This window comes from Mustela nivalis (genome assembly GCF_964662115.1).
Source record: "Mustela nivalis genome assembly, chromosome: 1".
Lineage (NCBI taxonomy): Eukaryota > Metazoa > Chordata > Mammalia > Carnivora > Mustelidae > Mustela > Mustela nivalis.
Window position 1 is genome coordinate 11,915,862 of NC_139020.1, and position 21,440 is coordinate 11,937,301.

At 48.0% G+C, this 21,440-nt stretch overlaps 1 protein-coding gene and 1 long non-coding RNA gene across 3 annotated transcripts in view; one reads left to right on the forward strand and one right to left on the reverse strand.

Annotated features, from left to right (window-relative positions):
* Window positions 1–21,397, reverse strand: part of EVA1C (eva-1 homolog C) — a 69,019-nt gene extending 47,622 nt beyond the window's left edge. The window contains exon 1 of one of the 2 annotated variants that reach the window (XM_082723919.1): window positions 20,814–21,397. In XM_082723919.1, coding sequence (XP_082580045.1) covers window positions 20,814–20,973 — 160 coding nt within the window. In that variant the 5' untranslated portion in view covers window positions 20,974–21,397. The remainder of the gene's footprint in view (window positions 1–20,813) is intronic. The other variant, XM_082723920.1, reaches the window with a different exon arrangement.
* LOC309861337 lies at window positions 4,588–6,178 on the forward strand. Its single transcript, XR_014309880.1, has 2 exons — window positions 4,588–5,129; window positions 5,332–6,178. It is a non-coding gene; the product is annotated as an uncharacterized lncRNA (long non-coding RNA).
* Window positions 21,398–21,440: the final 43 nt, after the last annotated feature.

Consider the following 21,440-nt stretch of genomic DNA (forward strand, 5'->3'; position numbering starts at 1 on the left):
AGAGTGATTTCACTGCTTGTAATAATGAAACTTTTTTTCCCCCTTACACCTTAGAAGTGATGGTGTTTGGTGAGTAGCGCTGTAAACCTCAGAAAGCCATTTGGAAGGTTGTAACGATTCGATGTAGAAGCAAAACAGGTTTGCTGTTTGGGTTGGTTGGTGAATGGGTTTGGTTCCCTGGAACAAAACCAGAGCAGGCAAGTTTCTAAAAGTTGAAACCAGCGTAAACAGCGTATCTCAGACGCTGCGTTTGGGAACAGGCTGGGTGACCCCTCTGTCCCTCACAGCCTCCTCACTGGACCAGTGGAGGATCTCAGACGGATCGTTTGGCTTCCCATTTCTTTCGCCTTAGAATTAGGGGAAGTAACCATATTTCTCCCTTTGTATTTCACAGACACAGGGGAGGCTGGACAATTGTAAAGAAATACGGGCGCCCACACAGTAATTGGGCTCGCCTGGCCTTGCTCTTGGTATTTATCCTTAATTGAGTCCCTGGCACGCTCCCCCCTCCACTCCCCCTCCCTGGGGCAGGTTTAAAACCTCCCCAGCAGGCTCCAGCACCAGACCGTCCTGGGGGCCCACACTTCCTTAATTCCGCCAGGAGCTGCTTATTCACTCTTCTGTCTCCCTCCTTGGCATATATTTTTTTTTCTGACTGTCCTCATCTTGGTATGCTTTGCTCTTCTTAATCTGTTACCTAATTTTGTAAACAATCATTTAGGCACCTGCTGAGTGAGGACGCCTCTCACTTTTGAGCCCCATCTGGTCTCCTTTATTCTCTACCCACCCCCAGAGTCCTTCCCTAGTTGTTGGCTCCTAGCCGTCTTCTGGATGGTTAGGTTGAAGAAAAATCTGACTCTGGTCTGTGGTATAGGCAGCCGATCCTCATTATTCACAGATTCCATATTTGCAAATTCACCTGCACACTAACATTTATTTGTAACTCCCAGAATAACAGTTGCAGCGCTTCCCCAGCTCAAAACGTTCTTGTCCCCAACAGGCCCCATCCCAGCTGAGGAAGCACGAGGTGACACTTTGCCTTCTGGGTTTAGTTCTCTTATCAAAAACAAGTGTCCTAGGGGCACCTGGGTGGCTCAGTGGGTTAAGCCTCTGCCTTTGGCTCAGGTCATGATCTTGGGATCCTGGGATCGAGCCCCGCATCATGCTCTTTGCTCAACAGGGAGCCTGCTTCCCCCTCTCTCTCTGTCTGCCTCTCTGCCTACTTGTGATCTCTGTCAAATAAGTGAACAAAATCTTTAAAACAAAAACAAAAAAAACACAAGTGTCCTGGGGCACCTGGGTGGCTCAGTCCATTAAACATCTACCTTCAGCTCAGGTCATGATCCCAGGGTCCTGGGATCGAGTTCCGCATCGGGCTCCTTGTTCAGTGGGGGTCTCCTTCCCCCTCTTCCTCTGCCTGCCCCTCCCCCTGCTTTTGCATGCTCTCTCTCTCTCTCACACACACAAATAAATGAATCAATCTTATACATGAGATACAGTAAATTTGTATATCCACGTGATTGCTAGCCTCCCAAGTGGTTCCTGTTCATGTATAATTCAAACATGCAGAATCACTTTCTGGGATTGCCTTCAGAGCATATCTCAGTGTGGCAAGACTTTGTCTTTGATTTCTAAAAGAATATAATTATATTCATTCCTGCTGTTTTTATAAAAATCTTCAACCTTTTAAAAAAAATCCTTGTCATCTCCTGGCTCTTATGACCCTGATACCGGCTCTCAGAGATGCCAGGGAAGTGTTTTTTTTTTCTGGCTGTGCAAAGAGGTGGCACAGCCAGCTGGTAATGGGGCCAGAATAAGGCTTCACTCCAATTCCTGGTCCGGAATCTCTTCTCCGGGTCCAAGGGACTCCCCACTAACCCTGAATCCAGGACTCTGAATGAAGGAAGAACTGCTTGCCACTTCTCCCTCTACACTTTGTTGTAATATTATGCTTAATGCTGGGGTAGAGGAAGCACAGGGAGTGTTTAAAACACTGGGGGCAGAAAGAGGGGCAATAAAACCAGCAGGTGACAGAAGGCTTCCCAGTGGGAGGTGACACCTGCAGAGAGAGCAGGAACCAACCAAGTGAACATAAACCTCAGGCACCAGGGGCAGATGTGCGAAGGCTCAGAGGGCTTGTGGAGACATTCTGCACAGCTGACCAGCGACCAGCGTGCAGGGTATGAGGTCAAGGGCAAAGGCTGGAGAAGGAAGCGGTGCCTTGCTAATGAGTCTGAACTTCCACCTAAAGGCAGATGGGAGCTACTGCAGACTTGGATGCAAAGGAGTGATGCTGGTCAGATCTATAGTTCAGAGAAATCCTTCTAGAAGTCTGTGCTAGATGGATTGGAGAGACCCATGATGAAATTAGGGTGGTTGCAATCCTGCCGGGGAGCATTAATGCAAGTCTTGGAGATGGGGTGAGAACAGCTGAGACCAGAGTCAACATCACGGGTGCACAACCCGAGCATTGCATACAGCCCCACGCTCAGAAGGGCTCCCCACTTGGTTTAACACTCCGCTGTCACCATCTTGAAATTCTTCATAATTTAACCTTTGAACTTGTGTTTTCTAAGCGAAGCTTTGTAGGGCAGTGGGGCACGTGCGTGGGCAAAGGAGCCACACTATGAGCTGCCACGTGCCTTTGTGCCTCGTTCTCGTGGTGATTGAAATGCCCTGAGCATAGAATTCTGGTGAACCCACGATGGTGATGCACCCAGGAAACCCAAGGGGAGCATCAGAGAGGCATACGCCACCTAGGACGGTAAACAGAGATGCGGACGGCAAGCAGGGAGCCACCACAGCATCGGCGAGAATCAGAATTGGCTTTGAACCAAGAACGAGGCAAGGGCGCTGGGAGAATGAGGAACGGCCAGGGAGCCCCGTCCCATGCATCCTTCTTTGTGTTACCTCCTGTGTGAGCCCACCGCCTGTGCTGGAAATGAGAGGGGGAAGGGATGGGAAAGTAGGGAGGCCTTTCAATCCTTCCTCTGCATCCATATGACAAAGGTAGAGAGTGGTAATGACTGTGCAGTGCATGAGCGCGGTAGGAGTTGGGTCATTCCTGTAATCCTATAGATACTCTCAGTGCTCCTAGATCTGCGCTTAAAACTGGCATCACCTGCGGCACCTAGGGGGCTCAGATGGTTGAGTGTCTGACTCTCGGTTTCGGCTCAGATCACGATCTCAGGGTTGTATGATCGAGCCCCATATCGGGCTCCACGCTCAGTGCAGAGTCTGCTGGAGACATCCTCTCTCCCTCTACCCCTCTCCACCTAGCTGTCTCTCTAAAAATACATAAATAAACCTTTTAAAAAACCTGGCATCACCCCCAACATGAAGATGAACAGCATATCCATGCTAATAACTTCAAATGCTCATTTTCTTTCCTCAGGACAGCGTGGAGAGCAAATACAAACACCATGACAAGTTAGGAGAGAGACCACAGAAGGAAGGAGAAGACTTCCTCTTTCAGTGCCTTTAGCACATCCGCCCTGATTTCTGAGCAAGGGGCCCCCGTGTTCATTTTGCACCAGGCCCTGCAAATTATGCAGCTTGTCCAGACTGAAACGACAGTGATTTTGGTCCTAGATTGAGTGGGGGGCAGGTGACAAGGAAAGAGGAGCCTCGGGGGGGGGGGGTGTGGCATGAGGGACAGGGAAGACGTGATGATGAGTCCAGGCTTGGAACTGGTGGTACGTCCATCTGGGAAACTCAGCTCTGGAATGCAGGCTCTGCGGGTCTTTCCACAGCACCCGTGGGCATCCGGCCGAGGGCCCCGGAGCGGACACTCCTGGAGGGTCCCTGGAGGTGGTGGCTGACGCCACAGGTAATGGCTGGTAGAAGAACCGTGGGCAGGGGCCAGTGGTTGGGGGTGGGGGGAAAGGGGCATGCAGACATTCAAGAATTCAAGAGGTGAGGCAACAAAGAAGGCTCCAGAAAGGAGTCTGACAGAAAGGGCCACAGAAGGAAGGGAAAGGCTCAGGGTGGCTGTGGGGGAGGGGCAAATCTTAGAGAGTTGACCCAAGTGGGGTTCTGTTAGCTCGAGTGGCTGTGAGCCATGTGCCCAGTCTCTCCTTGCCTCAGGAGGGCACATATACAATGAGGGTCATGAGAAGTGATCCCAGAAGTGATCGCTTATGAGGAGTGCTCAGTAAGTGCTCCCAGCTTCTGGTCCTTCCTCGACCTGTGGGGGCATCACTGTAACCTTCACATGGGATTCTCCTTGCTCATGTCTCTATCTCTGGATTTCCTCTTTCCAAGGACACTGGTCATATTAGATCGCCTCCCCCCCCCCATAACCTTGTCTTAACTCCATTACTTCCACAAAGACTCTCTACCAGGGAGGTCCCGTTCTGAGGTAGCAGGGTTAGGACTCGGACACATCTTCCCAGGGGCAGGGGCGAGAGGACATGATTCAGCCCCCAAGTGCTCTCCCCAGAGTCAACGCTACACAAACATTCTCCTTTACCATAATTGCTTCCATTCGTTCTTGTTCTATTCAAAGTTATGAGGAAGAGACCAACGAGGGGCAGCTTGAGTTTGGGGAACCCACACGTGTTGTGGCCACGATCTCCATGACAACGTGACGTCTCTGGAGCAGCACGCAGCTGCCCGGGGAAGGTAAATATGTGAAACAAGGAGGGGGAACAAAGAAAAAGGAACGACACATTCTGGTAATGAGCCAAAGACAACCCTAGGCAGAAACACAACAAAGCAGAGAGGGAAGGTCACTCACTGTCGTGGCTCACCCAGCGCTGCCCAGGGGGACAGGGACATAGGTGGACAGAAATAAACACCAGACCATCTCGACTTCAGGCGATACACTGTTCTCTACAGGTGCATAGAAAGAAAACCAGATTTTGATATTTTATTTAAATAAATAATAGGTGTTATCTGCGGAGTAAAAAGGTCTTCTGAGCCAGCTGCCAAGTGAAGCACTTCTACTAACCAAGTGCTGATGTTCTTAGAAGCGGTGAGAGTCCCCGCATCTGATCTCGAGATAAGCAACAGGTAGTAACAGAGTGAGTCACTGGAGGTGTCAAGCTGGGTATCACCTTCCTAGAAGGTATTTCTAGGACGAATCTCGAAGTCATCAACCCCAAAGGAAAAGACAGATGGAGCTGGAGGTGAGTCAAAGCTTAGAAAGCGAGTGAGCGGCACTCTGACGTCGGCAGGGGTTTGGGAAGGGAATCGTGGAAGTCATCTGTGGGGCAACAGGGCGGCTCTCAGCAAAGCCAGGGGCAAGCAGTCTCTCCTCTGCGCCTCCCTCCCTAATCCAAACCCCCCCTCCCTGCCCCATGCTGTCCTATCACCTCATCCCAACGCCAGGAGACACACCGCCTTCTCTAGAGCTCTTCCCCTTGGCAAAGCTCCAGGTTCCAGAACCTTTCCGTCTTCCCCTTCTCCTGCTCTAAGACCTGCTTATCCTGCACGGAAGACCCCCACAGCTTTGCTAGACACGCTGCCTATGGAAAGATCCAGGAACCCGTGTGAGTATGGCTGACGCGGGCGGGCATGTGTAATCTACAAGAGCGCCACGCCCACCTCCCCCGGACATCAAAGCTCACTCCAGAATCGTGAGTGACGGGACACCACATTCCTCCCGGTGTGATGCCCTAGGAGCACAAGGTCACAGTGGTGACGGTCCAGCACAAATGCATGCGAATAAAACCAAGAGGAAACATCAGACAGATTCAAACTCAGGACATCCTATAACGGAACTGTCTTGGAATCTTCCCAAACGTTAGCATTGGGATAGAGTAAGACTGAAGGACTGTTCCCAGGTCACAAGGACACTACAGAGACGTGACAGCTGAAAAGAGCAGTGAGCCGGGATTTTCTTTTGCTCTAACGTACGTTATGGGGACGACCAGTGACACCCGAATGAGTCTGTAGATTAGAAAACAGCATTTCGTTGGGTTAATCTCCTGATTTTGATCGCTGTTCTCGGTTAGGTAAGTCCCTGTTCCTGTGGGACACACAGAAGGGTTTAGGAGTAAAGGACATCTTGCTTGTGATATAGAAAGGAATAAAACAACTGTGATAAAATGGCAACATTTGGGGAACCTGAGTGAAGAATGTAAAGGAAGGCCCTGTCCTATTCTCACAAATGTTCTGTGTCTGGAAAAATAACAATAAGGAATTGACCTTTAATAAACACACGGATTAAAAAGTGTGCAGTGCTTCCCCATCGGTCTCAGCCTTGGCTATACATCAGAGGCATCTCAGGAGATTTAAAAATATTGATGCCCAGGTTCCAGCCCAGAGATGCGCATTCATTCAGCCTGGGGCGAAGCTCCAGACATTCGTACATCAGAAAAGCGCCCCCCGGGTGATGCTAGCAGCCCAGAGGAATGACCAACAGCCTGTGGTATTGTCAGATGGGGGTGTGTGGGCTCTGAGCTGAGGTTCCTCTGAGCCCCCTCAGCTCTGCGTGCCCTGAGAGCTGATCCTGGGAGCAACTCAGTGATTCAAAACCAGAGCAGGGTCCTGGGTGCAGTCTTGGTCCTGCCACCAATAAGCTGGGAAGCATCCTGGCCAGTCCCTTACTGGTGCTCGACCTGCATTCTCTCCCTTCTGGATGAGACTTGACCAACAGCTGCCTCGAGGCAAAATGATTCAATGACACTCGCCTCTCTGGTCCCCAGTGACCTGAGGTGGGTTTACCCAAATCCTTGCGACATCCAGGTGGCAGGAAAAGAAATGGGTAAGGAGGGTTGACCGACTTCTGGCATTGCTGGCAGGTTCCATCACAGTTTTTGTGACTCCCTGCCAGCTCCCCACCCCCTTCGCAAGGACTGGAGTCTGAGAGGGTTCTCAGGAAAGGTGCTGGAGGAGGCAAGAGGACACTAGTCCTCCACCAAGTGACAGGGAGCAAGCGGGTGAGGCCGGGCTCCCAAAGGACAACTGGGCACCCGACACCGGCCCTTTCATGAGGCAGGCCAGACTGAGGCTCTATGGGAAGAAGGTGCTAAGAAAGGCCTGAGGTTCTGTCCTGATCCCAGATCTCAACCTCTGCCCTGCTCTAGACCTGCGCCCTTCTAATACTGCTCTGCTCAGGATGGCGGCCCTGGCCACACACGGCTACCGAGCACTTGAGACGTCGAGGGTCAGAACTGAGATGTGCTATGTCATAGGCACATCAGATTTCCAAGTGTTTAGGAGCCAAAAAGAACTGTGAAAGTTTCATTAACAATTTTGAACGTATTGGGGCATCTGGGTGTTTCCGTCGGTTAAGCATCTGCCTTCAGCTCAGGCCATGATCTCAGGGTCCTAGGACAGAGCCTCAAGGTCAGCGGGTGGGTGGGCTCAGCAGGGAGTCTGCTTCTCCCTCTCTCTCTGCCTCTCCCCCTGCTTGGGCTCGCTCTTGTGTGCTCTCACACTCTCTCTCAAATAAATAAATGTAGGAAAAAAATTTTGGTAACACATTTACTAATGTTGAAATGATGATGCTTTGGATACTTTGGGTTAAAAACAATTTACTACAGAAATTCATTTCACTTCTTTCTCTCACTATTTCCAATATGGCTACTAGAATATTTAGAATTACATGTGGGTATTGCACCATACTTGTCTTGCACAGCTCTGTTCTGACATCTCTCTATTGTCCTTTGCAACGGGTCACCCTGGTAGAATTATACGATGGTCTAAAGGAGGAAGGGTTTGGTACGTGATAGCGTCAGCCCCAGACCCCAAAAGCCACGCAGTGAGAACCGCTAAAACTTTTCCCTGTGGTTCTCAGGATTCAGTGATTCCAGCCGATTCGCCCGCACAGTCCACTGAAGCACAGATACTGTCAGGTAACGTCCATTCCTCGCAGAGGCTTGAACTACAAATTGATAATTATATTAATTTACGTCCTAACACTCAACACTGTGATTTTAGCCCAATCTATGAGACTGAACCACAAACATCTGGCATTCTTTTTTTAATTTGACACCTTAAAGTAAAGCTTTCTATTAATTCATTGGATCTTGTGCACACCCGCTCATGCTTTAGCTTCTTACAGAAAGAGAAGATGTAGGTGCTAAAGATAAATAGTACAGAGAAAACTCAAGTCTGCATTCCAGAAGCTTCCACAAGATTCCAGGGAACCCTTCCATTTGGGTTTGGTTTGCATGTCACTGACCGACTGCCTTCTAAGGATAAGAGTCCCTTCGCTTCTGTGTGCATGTGTTTTAGCTACACGGACAGCAGTAATTAATTAAGACATTCCCTCTGCTCAAGACTTCCTCACACTCACAGGCCTCGGGCCATGGAGTGCTGAGGTGGGTGCATCTGTGTTCTGTTTCCAGAGATGGATCTTCTTCTCCGTGGTCTGATTTTATCCTGGACTCAGTCTGGTACAATCCATGTTGTGTATAAAGTTTCCATGTTTTAAAATGAAAACAAACAAACAAACAAAAAACCCTTAAATTTAGTGATTTTTCGGGTCCCTAAGTCCCGAAGGGACTTTTCTGGAAACCAGCAAGAAAAAAACAGAGACTTTTTGCTGAGGTCTGGTGGTTCTGGGTATAGGACCCAAGTGACTGATATGGACACAAAGTCATTCCCATAACATGGATGGGAATGCTTGAGAACATTGTGAGAAACTTTCCCAGCTCAGAAAATTACAACCTATTCATTGTTCAGGTGAATCTTGGGGCTGAATATGATACTTTGGTTCTGTCTTTTTTTTTTTTTTTTTAAACATATAGTATATGATCCCTATGGCCAAGAGAAGGCAGGGACAGAGAGAATGAAACATGTCCTCTATGTTAAAATACATATGTATTTTTTTATAAAAATTACTATTCATTGTTTAGTGTCCTGGGAAGAAAACAACTAGGAAAAAGCTTTTTCCTAATAGTTTTCCTGCTTATTTTTGTAACATCAATACCCAGAAGTAAATATCAAATGCATGAGGCATTTGGGAAAACCAATAATGACTCTAGACTTACATTTCAAAAATTGTATTGAAAAAAAGAAAAGTAAGATCTTGTAAGAGGATACTCTGAAAAAAAAAAAAACACATATGCCCATAAAGAGTTAGGTGGATAGTCAAAATCTTTCACATATATAAGTATGTACAGGTGTGTCTATGTATATATAAACACAAATATGTTTTTACTTTCATTGCAAGAAGCCATATTCATTTAAAAAAGATACCGGTCTTTGCTTCAGAACATGATGCCTTTTTATAAAAAGGGTGTCAAGGGGAGGGGCTTTGATTTTCATACGTGAACTGATTCTCAAAAACTCTAGTTCTACCGCAACAAACAGGTAGGAAGGAGGAAAAAAGCAAAGCCCTCCCGTTGGACGGTGTTCTTACATCACCCACTTTAAAATTAAATCTGAAACAGAGTTCTGACAGGCCTGCTATTTTCTTCAGTGCCAACAGCTACACAATAGACCTTTTTTTTTTTTTTTTTTGGACAAAGCTCTTAAAATGCCTGGAGATTCAGATGTACTGAGTCACCAAACTGTACAAATACAGCACACCCATTCCTGCTGGGGTCCCGTTCACCCTTTCGGAAACTCTACCACATCTTCTGTGTTTGGCAGAAGGAAAGATATTTTCATTTGAGTTCCAACCTGTCTGAAAGAGGAGCGACTAGGAGGGTCAGGTCTGAAAGTGGGTGACCTTTGATCTGGTGGCCTCTGAGCCGCAGTGACAGTTGTCATTTCAGAAAGATCTGCTGGTTCCTCCTACCCCACGTGGGCGCTGCTGCGGTGCTCAGCCCCACGTCCACATGGCTTCACGTGCTCCGGGCTAAGGGTATGACATTTAGCACCGGCACTGAGCGTATGACATTTAGCACCGGCACTGAGCAGTGTTGCTCTGGAATAACACTGCTCACCCAATTAGTGCTCTTAGAAACATCTCGAAACACTGTAACACATTGTAACAGGCAGCACAGAGACGTGGACACAATGTTTCACAGACACGTCCTTTGGGTATGAATGTGCCAGGAGCCTCCTGAACCCGGTGGGCAGTGGAGGGTGGGATGAGGGTAGCACTGGGAGAGAGAGGGGGCAGGGGTGGGGGAGGAGGAAAGGAGGAGGAGGCAGTGGGAGGTGCCGAGGAAAAGCAGTTTTCACGACTTTCACTCTCTCTTTTAAAAATTCAAATCAGACTGTGCCCCCCGCCCCCCATGATTGCTCCACTGAGTTGTGAAATAATTGGGAGGCGCTGCAACCGCATCCCCGTACTGCGAGTGAGCAGCCGACTTCAAGTCCGAACACCTCCCCCGAGTGATACTGAATTTGACAGTAATGATAGCCAATGTGTGAGCTGGAAATCAGGAGGGCAGAAGGGCCAGGGGCACAGGCAAGTTCCCTAGAGGAAAGGGGTAGGGTTGAGGAGCCACGGGCCTCTGTGAGAGACCCTCACAGCGCCTGGATGTCCATTTCCTTGGCTTTCAAGAACTGGACTCTTCTTGGTGGCTGCAGGAGACAAGCTGGCCTTGAAGAAGAGTGCCAAAGAGGTGTTTCTAGGATTTCCAGACTCACCTTCAGTTACTACCAATTTTCCCCACCCTTATCAGATTCTGAATGTGTAGAAAATAAAATGGGGACATACCAGCTGGTGCAGCCCCATGTTCCTTAAGTCCAGCATGAAGACGGGGTCATTCCTTGTAGGGGGGGGCTGTCTGAGTGTCCTGGGAAGTTTAGTAACATCCCTGGCTCCTGTCAGTAGATGCGGGTAGCACCACTAGTTGTGGCAAATAAAATTACCTCCAGACATTGCCAAGTATCCCTGGGAGGGAGGGGATGAAATCTCCCTGGACCGAGAGCTGCTGGTTTAGAGGAGGCAAGCTGAGTGTTCACCAGGTAAAGACAGTCATCTACTAGAAGGACCAGATGGCATTGGGGGTCAAGGTTGACAACCCCAGATAACATGCCTGAACCAACCAGAGACAAACTCAGAGCTATAGGGAGTCATGACTATTTAAAGAGAATTCTGGAGAGGGGGCGCCTGGGTGGCTCAGTCTGCTAAGCATCTGACTCTTTTTTTTTTTTTTAAAGATTTTATTTATTTATTTGACAGAGAGAAATCACAAGTAGATGGAGAGGCAGCCAGAGAGAGAGAGGGAAGCAGGCTTCCTGCTGAGCAGAGAGCCCGATGCGGGACTCGATCCCAGGACCCTGAGATCATGACCTGAGCCGAAGGCAGCAGCTTAACCCACTGAGCCACCCAGGCGCCCCAGCATCTGACTCTTGATTTCGGCTCAGGTCATGATCCCAGGGTCCTGAGATCGAGCCCAGTGCTTAAGATTCTCTCTCTCACTCTTCAGATTCTTAAAATTCTCTTTCTTCCTCTCCCTCCATCACCTCCCCCCCTTTCTAGATAGACAGACAGATAGATGCATAGATGGATAGATAGATAGACAGACAGAATTATGGAGAAATAAAATCCTGGGGATCTAGCTTTAAAAAAAAAAAAAAAAAAAGTAAATCAGAAGACAGGTGCTCACACTTGAACTCCAGGAGTTAAAGACGCAGAACAATCACTTGAGACCTGCCCAGCGGAATTCTCCACAGCGTGCCATAACCAATTCCACAGAGTGGGTCCTATAGCTCTGGGCCATTGAGACCACTTTTCATCCTGAGGCTGCAGACGGGGCCGTCTTTGCATTCTGTCTCACCTGCCCAAAAAGCACCTGCTACCTCTGGAAGGTGTGTTGTGTGGTTCAGGCCTTGGAGAATGAAGGAAGGAGTCTTTAAAAACACCTACCCCTTAATGTCACTAACAAATTGACAAAAAGAAGTGTGTAAGTCTGATCTGGGGTTGAGGTACATTATTTTTTCCCAGTAGAAAAGGGCCTATAGAATGGTGCGCGTTCCCTAAAGTATATCTCTCAAAAGCCGTACAAGCTGGCCTTCTCGATGAGATGGTGTCTTCTCATTTCCACCTGCTTCCCAACAAACAGGCAGAGGGGACAGGGCTGGGGACCCAGATCTCTTCTGTCCCAGAGGACACTAGGATGGTTTATGATTTCTACACCTGAGAACTTCAGATGCTGGTACACATAAAAAGAGTGAAAAATCTTCTGAGCCCAGAGAAAGAAAGGAAGAACTTGGTGGCACAGTGCTCTTCCCAGACCCTGAAATGCTGCTCTGTAGGCTGTCACGAGTGTGCATCACACTGGCTCTTGCAGACAAAAAGGGTTATTTTATCCAGATTATTCCCCCACATTGCAGGGGAAAAGGGACTCATTTGTAATCATCAAAGGAATGCTGACAGACTTGAAACGGGATTACATTCTATTATACTCATCCGAATTAAAGATTTGTTTTGGAGATCATTCTTAGGTTTCCTTCTCCCTGCTCCTCCGACCCCAAATGAGGCGATTTGTATTCACGAGACATCTGAGGCAGACATGAAATCAGACAGTTTGCAAACATACATTTCAGATTCAGTGGCCTGAGTTTTGAATTTAAATGTTGCCTGATTCTCTGTGTGTGGAAAACTTGGCCCTCTGGTCAAAACTAACCCCAAACATCACTTCATTCCCTAGCTTATAAATCCAGGAGAAATTCAGTTTGGTGGGGAGGGGGAAGCCTGAGTGAGCGAGTGGTATAGGATTTCTGGATACCTGTATCCAGAAATACAGGTATGGAAATGAAAAATTTATGCCCAGGCAGAATTGTCTGGTAGGTTCAAGAGCACACAGCTAAATCCTCAGTTCCATGCTCTGCGGTGTGGGTACCATTTGGAGAATGCCACCTGCCGAATCTACCATTCACCCTTCAAGCTATTTGTTCCTTTCTGTGCATGAACCCACTGAAGGAAGCTTCCCCAGGACAGGGCTGACTCTTTAGGGTAGCTCTGTGTCATACCTCACACAGCATCTGGTACTGGAAAGACTTGCACATTTCCTGTTCTTTGACAGAAAACTCCTGTTGTATAGTCACTGTGGAACTGATGGCCACGTGAGCACCAAGCTTGGGTACCTCAGACTGGAAGTCCAAAGACAGTGGAAGAGATCAATTGAGTAAAAAATCTGTCCCTTGGCTTTGGCTGCCCAAAGAACAAGATATCTTTAAGAAATCTCTCTCCAGGCAAGAAGATGGCACTCTCCAAGAAGGAAGACAGAGCAAGGTATATAGGTAAAGTGCCAACCTTTGTACCAATTTTTTTCTTTATAACTCAGTCCTTCCTTCTAGACTCAGTGTCCTTCTCCACAAAGTACATCCTCTGGGAGTTCTTTCAGTAAGTGTTTATCAGTGGTAAACACAGCCTGATTTCATGCTCTTCTTTTTTAAATTTATGTTTTATAATCTCTACACTCTGTCTTGATAGTTTAGCTGGGTATATAGTTCTGCTCTGACAACTTGTTCTGTTCTGTTTTGTTTTTCCAAAACCCGGAAAAATATTTCCTTGGCTTCTGGATGTCACTATTGTTGTTGCAAAGACTTTATAGATGACATTTTCTCTCTCTCTCTTTCTATGATTTTTTCCAAGACTGTCACTTTTGTCTTAGTATTTTATAGTTTAAATATGATAGGTATAATTTTATTTTTATTTATCTTGCTTGGGATGCTTCAATCTGAATCTTTCATTAATTCTTGAAAACAGATTCCAAGATATTATCACTTTGAGTGTTGCCACTCCCTCATTTCCCTACTCTCTCTGGAATACTGATCCAATGTATGTTGAACCTTCATTCCATGTTTTCCATGTCTTCACCTTTTTTGCTGCATTCTAGATAATTTCCCCAGCTTTATGTTCCAGTTCATTGTTTCTCTCTTCAGCAATATATGATCTATCCATTAAGCTTTAATTTCAATGAATACATTTTCATTAGTATAGTAGTATTAGTAGAGCTAACAGATATATTTTCTTCTTTTTCAAATATTTATAGCCTTTCATTCTTTAGTCATGTTTTAGACTTGCTCTTTTATTTGTTCTTCTGTTTTAGTTCTCCTCTGTTATTTATTAAGAACTCTATTCTTTTTACTGCTGACTGTTGCTCAGAGAATGTAATTTCGGATTGTGTATTCATAATCAGCAATATTTTATCAGTTGGAATCTCCTGGAGCTTGTGATGATGTCTTTATGCAGGGAGGATGTGTGTGTGTGTGTGTGTGTGTGTGTGTGTGTGTGTGTGTGTGTTTTGCCAAGTATCCTGAGGCACAACAAATCTTGGACAATTTTGTTAGATTCTCAAATGAGGTTTCTTGGTAAAGATAATGTGAGCTTAAAACCCAGACTCTTGAAAAGGCAGACTTGTGATTACATATTCTTGAGGGAGATTAATTTTTTTCTCCGAACCTTAGCCCAGGCTGAGACAAGTTTTCTTGCTGGTTTTCTTTGCAAGAAAACTGATTTGTTTCTCATCCACTTTTTAAATGAATGTTTAACCCTTCGAGGTCCCAGTTTTATAGGAAGATCTTTATTCCAACTTCTCACTTTACATTGGTCTAATGCCACATCTCTTGCCTTCATGCACCTGTTAAATACTGGTTGTAAAGATGATCAGAAGGTCCCAGTGTAAGCACAGGGGCAGTGCCAGCTAACTTCTCCAGGTCTCTGATCCCTCTTCATGTTTGTTCCCTGCGTATCCCCTATATATAGTCACTCAAACATTTAAAGGCTGTCTGTTATATTTCACTCAGCAGCTCTAGATGTTTTGCTGGAGAAATAATTACAGATCAACAGTTCTATCATATTTCCAGAAATGGATTACAGATCTTATTCTGTATTCAGTTCTTTGGGACTGTATAGTAAAACCTTTAGAAAGGATGTGGCATGGACAATACCTTTATAGGTATTTTCCACATATCCTGGCAAAAACTTGGGTCTGGTGGATTAGGAGACAAACATTACAGAAATGGCATTGCTTTAAACTACTGTATGTTGTTTTGTATTAGAGGAGCTGCCTGGGTTCAAATCTCCCTAAATTACTTCACTTTCCTTTGCATCAGTTTCTTCAATTTATTATCATAGCATCCATTTCACAGATGGTGAGGATCAAATGGGATAATAAACATAAAGTTCTTAGAACAGTGTCTGGCACATGGTGCTGTAATGTGTTTGATACACTAATAGAATTTTCAACTCACCAACTTCTCTCACTTGTGCTAAGGCAAGCCACACCCAGCTGGACCAGAGTCTTAAATGAGATGGTGCACACATCGGGGTCAGCTAATGGGTTCCAGAATTAGGCACCCCCAGCGAGGAGGAGAGACTCAGAGAACAGACTAGAGTCATGTGGTCAGCCACCCTTCCCCTCTGAGATAGTCCTTCTAAATTCTGGCGACCAAATACTAAAATCTTGGTGACTGCAGGGTTTGTATTGCTAAGAAAAGCTGTTTCCTTCCAGAATGATAAAAACACACCAGCCTCATTAGAATAATGACTTTGTATCATAAAACTTCAGAAAGCCCTCGCCTCAGCTTTTAGGTCCATTACTTAGCTGGAATGACAAGCATATGGATTTTGGAAACCAGTTAGTTGGTTCAAATCCTGCCTCTCAATTTTACTAGCAGGCGTAGAGCTGGGATAGGCAGCAAGATAGGGAGCAGGGATAGGTAATGGAAGAGCATATTACCCCCAAAGTGGTGCCTTTTCAAGAATTTTAAAGATGTCAACAGGTTGCCTAAGACCAGTGACCTCCAAATCCTTAATATCATGAACGCCATTAGCAGAAAAATTTTGGGACTACATCTCCAATAGATGTACAAACTGTGTACTGTTCAAATGTGGATTTTTATGTGACTTTTTTTTTTTTAAGATTGAAAAGAAGCCAGTATGAATGAACAGAAGTTTTTCTCCTACATCTGCTGGATCACCTCGTGTGCAGCCACTTTGGATGGACTGGGTGGAAGAGGCACTGAAGGGCAGAATGGGGCAAGGTCAGTCTACTCAGTGGGCAACCGATGCAGCTGTGATCACTCCCTGAGCTATCTAGAAAGTGTGGGCAGACTGTGACACCTGCCCCCCTCCCCGGCTTGCTCCCCACCCAGCACCCGCACAAGCCAAGCCATCCCCTCCCCCAGGTTCATGTCAGAGTCTGCCTCTGCTCTGTGTCCCAGCCGGGTGGTCTTGGGCAGGTCAGCTAACGCCTCTGGGGCTTGGTTCCCATCTGGAAAGTGAGGCTAATGTTCACTTCGTGGGGTTGCAATGAGTTGGAAATCAGATAACACAGTGTTCAATTAACTTTTACTCCCTGCCTTTCTGTCCCTTCCCCGAAACTGCTGTTAGGCTGCCCTTTCCAATAAAGTGCCTGCGAGAGCAGAGTCATCAATAATGGAGTCACTCGCAAGCCCAGACTCCTCTTCCCTGCTACGGAAAAAGCCAGCAGAACACTTTTCAAATGTAGTTACTTCCCATGGAAACGGACTAGCAGTATTTTCAGATGCCTCTCTTCATCTCTCTTCTTCTGTGACAGCTGGGCAACCCCTTCAGACACTGGGCTTGTTTTTCTTTGGTTATGAGCCGGCTTTTCATCCCATAAAATCGGTGACAAGTAAAGATAGTCCCTGAATAAAAGGGCGATGTGACTAAGGCACGAGCAAATGCTGAACTCTGTATGTGTGTGCTGGGATGCAGAGACATATGAGTGGCTGGGAAAATACAGTCCCAGTCTCCCTGGTAGGGAGCCTTGGGGGAGGGGGGGAGGGACACCCAGTCACGCCTGCACACCCTGAATGAACCCATGCACGTGGGAGGTAGTCCTGCCCTCTGAACATAAGAGCAGTGGTTCTCAACTCTGGCTGTCCTGAGTTGCCTGGGAGCTTTCAAAATGATGCCAGTGCCTGGCCCCCACAGACTGGTTACGCGAGAAGCCCTGGGGTGCTGATTGAGCCTCCCCACATTTGTTCAGACTGAAGCCATTCTCCTGTGCTGCCAGGGTGGAGAGCCACTGCTTATCTGAGCAGAACGGGAAGGTTCGTTCTCTCCTAAATGAACAACTGTGTCCCCTCCATCAGGACCTGGTTCCCACCCCTGAGGCTTCAAGAGCGATTGACTTACCATTTTTCTACATTCCGAAATTCTTGGCCAGTGAAATAAGGAGCTAGGATTGGGTTTATTTGCTGGGCTGCAAATGATCTGGTAACAAACACCACTTCTTGTTGGCTTGGGTTACTGGTTTGCTTCGGGAGGGAGCAGGACATCAGCCCAGACAACCCCTTCCATCTTCGAGGTCTGGGGACAGTTTGGTACAAGGAAGACCTTAAAGGCTGTCCCGCTCTTCTGGTGTCTCATTTCCCTTCCCTTCTGCTTCCCACATTCACCATTGTGTGCCCCAGGGTGAAACCAAATGTGTGGACATTGGCTTATGCCTGCTCTGTCGAAAGTGTAGAGTTTTCTAGGACTCCGAGTGGGAACTAGAACAATTTTCCACCCCTTCCCTCCCTCCGTCCCTCTCAACAAGCCCATCAACCTCTCTGAACTTCTTTGAGAAGAAAGAAAAAGAAGAAAGGGGTTCCACAAGGAGACCAGCGCTGCTGCTGGCCTTCAGCAGAGAGACGTAGGGAGAAAAGTCACCAAGAAAAAACCAAAATGAACAAGACCTGAGAAACCGAACTCAGCAAAATAAGTCTGAGAGACACACTGGAACATGGCTCTTCAAAGCAGGACAAAATGTGGAAGTTCCTTTGCTTTCTATGGCCGGAAACCAAGAGGGCATCCCTCCCGCCTCTCGGACCTCATCCCTGCCTTCTTCTTTGCACAAAGATGATGCTGACATTACACTTGTGTTTGAAAAATAAAAAAAAATCAATGATCAATTTGGACCTCTCTGGCCAAATCCCTGATTTGGGAATGAAGTAAAAACAAAAAACAAAAAAAAAACAAAAAAAAAAAACAAAAAAAAAAAAAACCAGAACTCCATCCCAAGAAGGAAACCCTTTGAAAGCCAAGTGTATTTGAGTATGGGATTAAGGATCATAGGCACTGGTTTTGCATGAACTGTTCTTGTCTTCCTGGGATATGTTTTTAATGCAGTGATGATAGCCTTCCAGTGGCTGCTGGCAGCATCTCAGTATCTCCAGGGATGAGAGGGAAGGGGGTGTTTGGGAAGCCTTTTTCCCAGCAGGCTTGGAGGTGATTAGCACAAGTCACGAGCGTGGAGGGGGAGGAGGAGGCCACCATGCAGCCCCTGGCTTATTAAGAGTGAGATCTGATGCTGGAATCCTCAAAGCAAAAAAAAAAAAAAAAAAAAAAAAAAAATCAATGACCCAGGAAAACTACACCAGCTGACAGCCCCAGGAAAAGGCTCAAGGAAGAGTTGCAAAAAAGAGAAAGGCTTAAGTAACTTCCAAAACTCTGCTCTGTTAATCTGGGAGGCCCTATACTGTACACACAATGGCTGGGACCCCTGACATTCTGGTACTTTCTTTCATGTGGAAACACCATCCTTCTTCCATCCCCTACTTCCCAGGGCAAAGGGCTCCCCCCACCCCAACCTCCCAGCTTCAGTTTTTGATGTTTCCCTTGTTTAGAGGAAACAAGTACTATCTGCATTGTCAAAGGTTGCTCCCCAGTGCTGGGCAATTCTTGTAAGGCTCTGTGGGGAAATGGGGGGGGGGGCACTATCTCCTTACAGACCTCTGATTTCTAATGCCTCCCAGTTCGTAAAAAAGAGCAGGACCACCTGTCCCCAGGAAAGCAAGCATCAGGGTTTGTAAGGCCCCCAGGGTGCCGGGTCGAGGGGATTTTGGAATTACATGATGAGTATCCACTGCTTTGACTAAAGCAGTCGAATGAACCCTCAGATGGTCACCTCTGGAGTTTGGGGATTTTTCTCAATGCTGTATATCACAGAGTTAGGGGGTCCTTAAAGGTTTCGAGTCAAACCAATCAACTTCAAGACTCTATCTTTCTCTCTGAACCTTCTCTAATGTTTCCCCGATGTCGCACAATATAGCATTTAGATTTAAACCTGAACGTGTCTGTGCTTTGGGAGGATGTAAATTTTTTTTTCTTTCTTCTCCCAAAAAGGCTCCCTGACACTCTCTCCCTAGCCCTCAGATCCCTGAGGAGAAAGGCTGATCAGAATTAAAATGGAGGCTGCTTGTGGACAACTTGGCCAAATCACCATTTCCCAGCAGTGCAGGGAGTTTTAAACCCTGGAATTCAGGTTCACACCGAAAGCAGAAGGAAATACCTCTTTTTATCATTTGCTGTCATTTAGAAGAACATGTATCAAAATATCCATTTCGCTTAGGATGTGGCATTCCTATTGGATAGCCCCAACACGTCTTCTAGAACGGTCGCTACATACAGATAATTCCAAACTTGGGTGGTAACCTACAGACAGCAGCAAACACTGCAACTGTTTCACTAAAGAAACAAACTCCAAGCGCCTATAATCTGTGAAAACAATCTAATGGTTACACTGCAATTTACCTAAAGCAATATTTGTTCAGTTGCAGTGATGTCACTGGAAAAAAAAAATGTTTGTCAGCTTTCAATGCTTTCTCCACAATATTCAGAGCTTAGAGGGTGGCAGATTCAGGACTGCTTTCCATAGCTTAAATCAGCAAATACGGAACTTTTCTAACAGCCAAGAAAGTTCTGTTACAAAAAAAAAAAAAAAAGTCAATAGCACTTGAAAAGCATTTCCCTAGGACATTTACTGCAGCATTCTGACCCCACAGTGTTCAATTTTAAGGACCGCAGTTTGCTTGCCAAATAGGCATATCTTGGCTCCCTTTGCTAGGTAGAAACACTGCCTTGATATTAAATATTCAAAGCAAAGAACCTCTGACCTAAGGGCTCTCAGCTAACAATGACATTCTCTGTAAGTAAACTAGAAACCCAGCTCAGCTCCTGGTTTGCCAGTGTTCTCTGCCACGTACCAGTCTACTGCAGAGCAGGGGGAGAAGTGACTCCATTTACCATGATTAGATTGCAAAGGACCCTGCCCGCAAAAGCTCGGGCTTGGCAGAAGATCCCTGGAGAAGGGGGTGAGTGGGGTTCAGAGTTGCCCCCTGGGCTGGGCAGGGGCTGGGAAAGGGTGAAGGCCTCCAACTTCACCAGAGGGAGACCCAGGTCTGTTAAGCAAGTGCAGCGGTAAAACAAGAATGTGGCTCCTTCAGCCATCATCAACCCAGAAACTTCTCTCACTTCGTGGAGCCACACCTACTACCCCAGAACTGAGATCAGCTACGGGAGCTTTGGTGTGAGTTTCTCTCCCCAAAGGAAAGCCTCACCGCTTACTGGGAGGAGGGAGTCATTATTTTATGTAAAGGAGACTGGGACTGGAGGGGGAAGGGGGGCGCTGGTACCTTTTGGCGGTAAAGTCAAGACCCTCCCCCAAGCCCAGTCTCTGTTCTGCAAACTTCTGCTCATCTGGCACACGGACCTGCCGGCCGGCTGCCCTCCCTGCCTGCCGGCGCAGACTTCAGGTCAGACGTCCCTCGGGCTAGTCTCCATACATGGGCACCCGGGAGGCTGGCTGGGGCGCACCCGGACCATGCGCGTGGCAAACCAAGTGCAACTCCGCGGACCAGCACGTGTAATGTACAGCGCTGGGCGCGGCTCCGGGTTTAGGAGCCTCCAGGGGACACGTATCCGTCAGAGTCGGGTCCCTGATGCCAGGAGCCGATGATGGGAAATTGACGAGGTAAACAGCAGGGCGAGAAACTCCCAATAGGTTACCCACCCTTCCTTGGGGAGGGGAGGACCTCCTGTGCCATCACTCCACACGCAGCCACCTCTATGCCAAAGGCTCACACCAGGCAAGAAAACTGGCTATAAGCGTGCCTCAACATCAGTCCAACCCGGCTGTGCCCCCTCGGGTGGCTGCCGCCAGCCGAGGGCTCACCTGGGCGAACTGTGGCGCCCGGGGCGCAAGGCGAGGGAGGTTGCTTCTTACCGGAGAAGTCCGTGAGCGCAGCGATCTCTTTGGAACAGACCAGGACAGTGCAGTAGAAGAGGCGCAGGAGCTGCCCGGGAGGTTCTACCTGCCTGCGGGGTCCAGGATGCTGCGCGGGCTGCGGCGCGGGCGGCGGGCGCGCGTGTCCAGGCAGAAGCATGGTGCCCGGCGCGACCTAGAGCGGGCGCGGGCCCGGGGCGCGATGGGGGTCCCTGGGCAGAGGGCAGCGTCACATGGCCGGGCGAGTCGTTGGCCTGCGGCTCCGCGGCCCCCCGCCACCTCCCGGCTCAGGCTGCCAGCGCCTTTTCCCAGCGCAGGCCAGCCCCGGCTCCCCAGCAAAGGGGAGGGGGCGGAGAAGTGGGGCGGGGCGAGGAGCCCCGGGAAGGATCCGCGTAGTTTCCCCGAGAGGAAATCTCCGCTGCCTCCCCGCGAGAGGAAACGAGGGGGGCCGAAGGGAAAGTGCAGCCTTCGCGCGCCGGGCGGCTGCGGGGGCCGGTCCCTGGCGAGCTGCCCGCCTCGGAGGGCGCCCCCAACAGCGCACCAAGGACCGCGCAACTTGAGCGCCTTTCACTCCTGGGTCCCCGCCCCGGAGACGGCCCGGCACCCCTGGCCCGGCCCGCGCTGGCC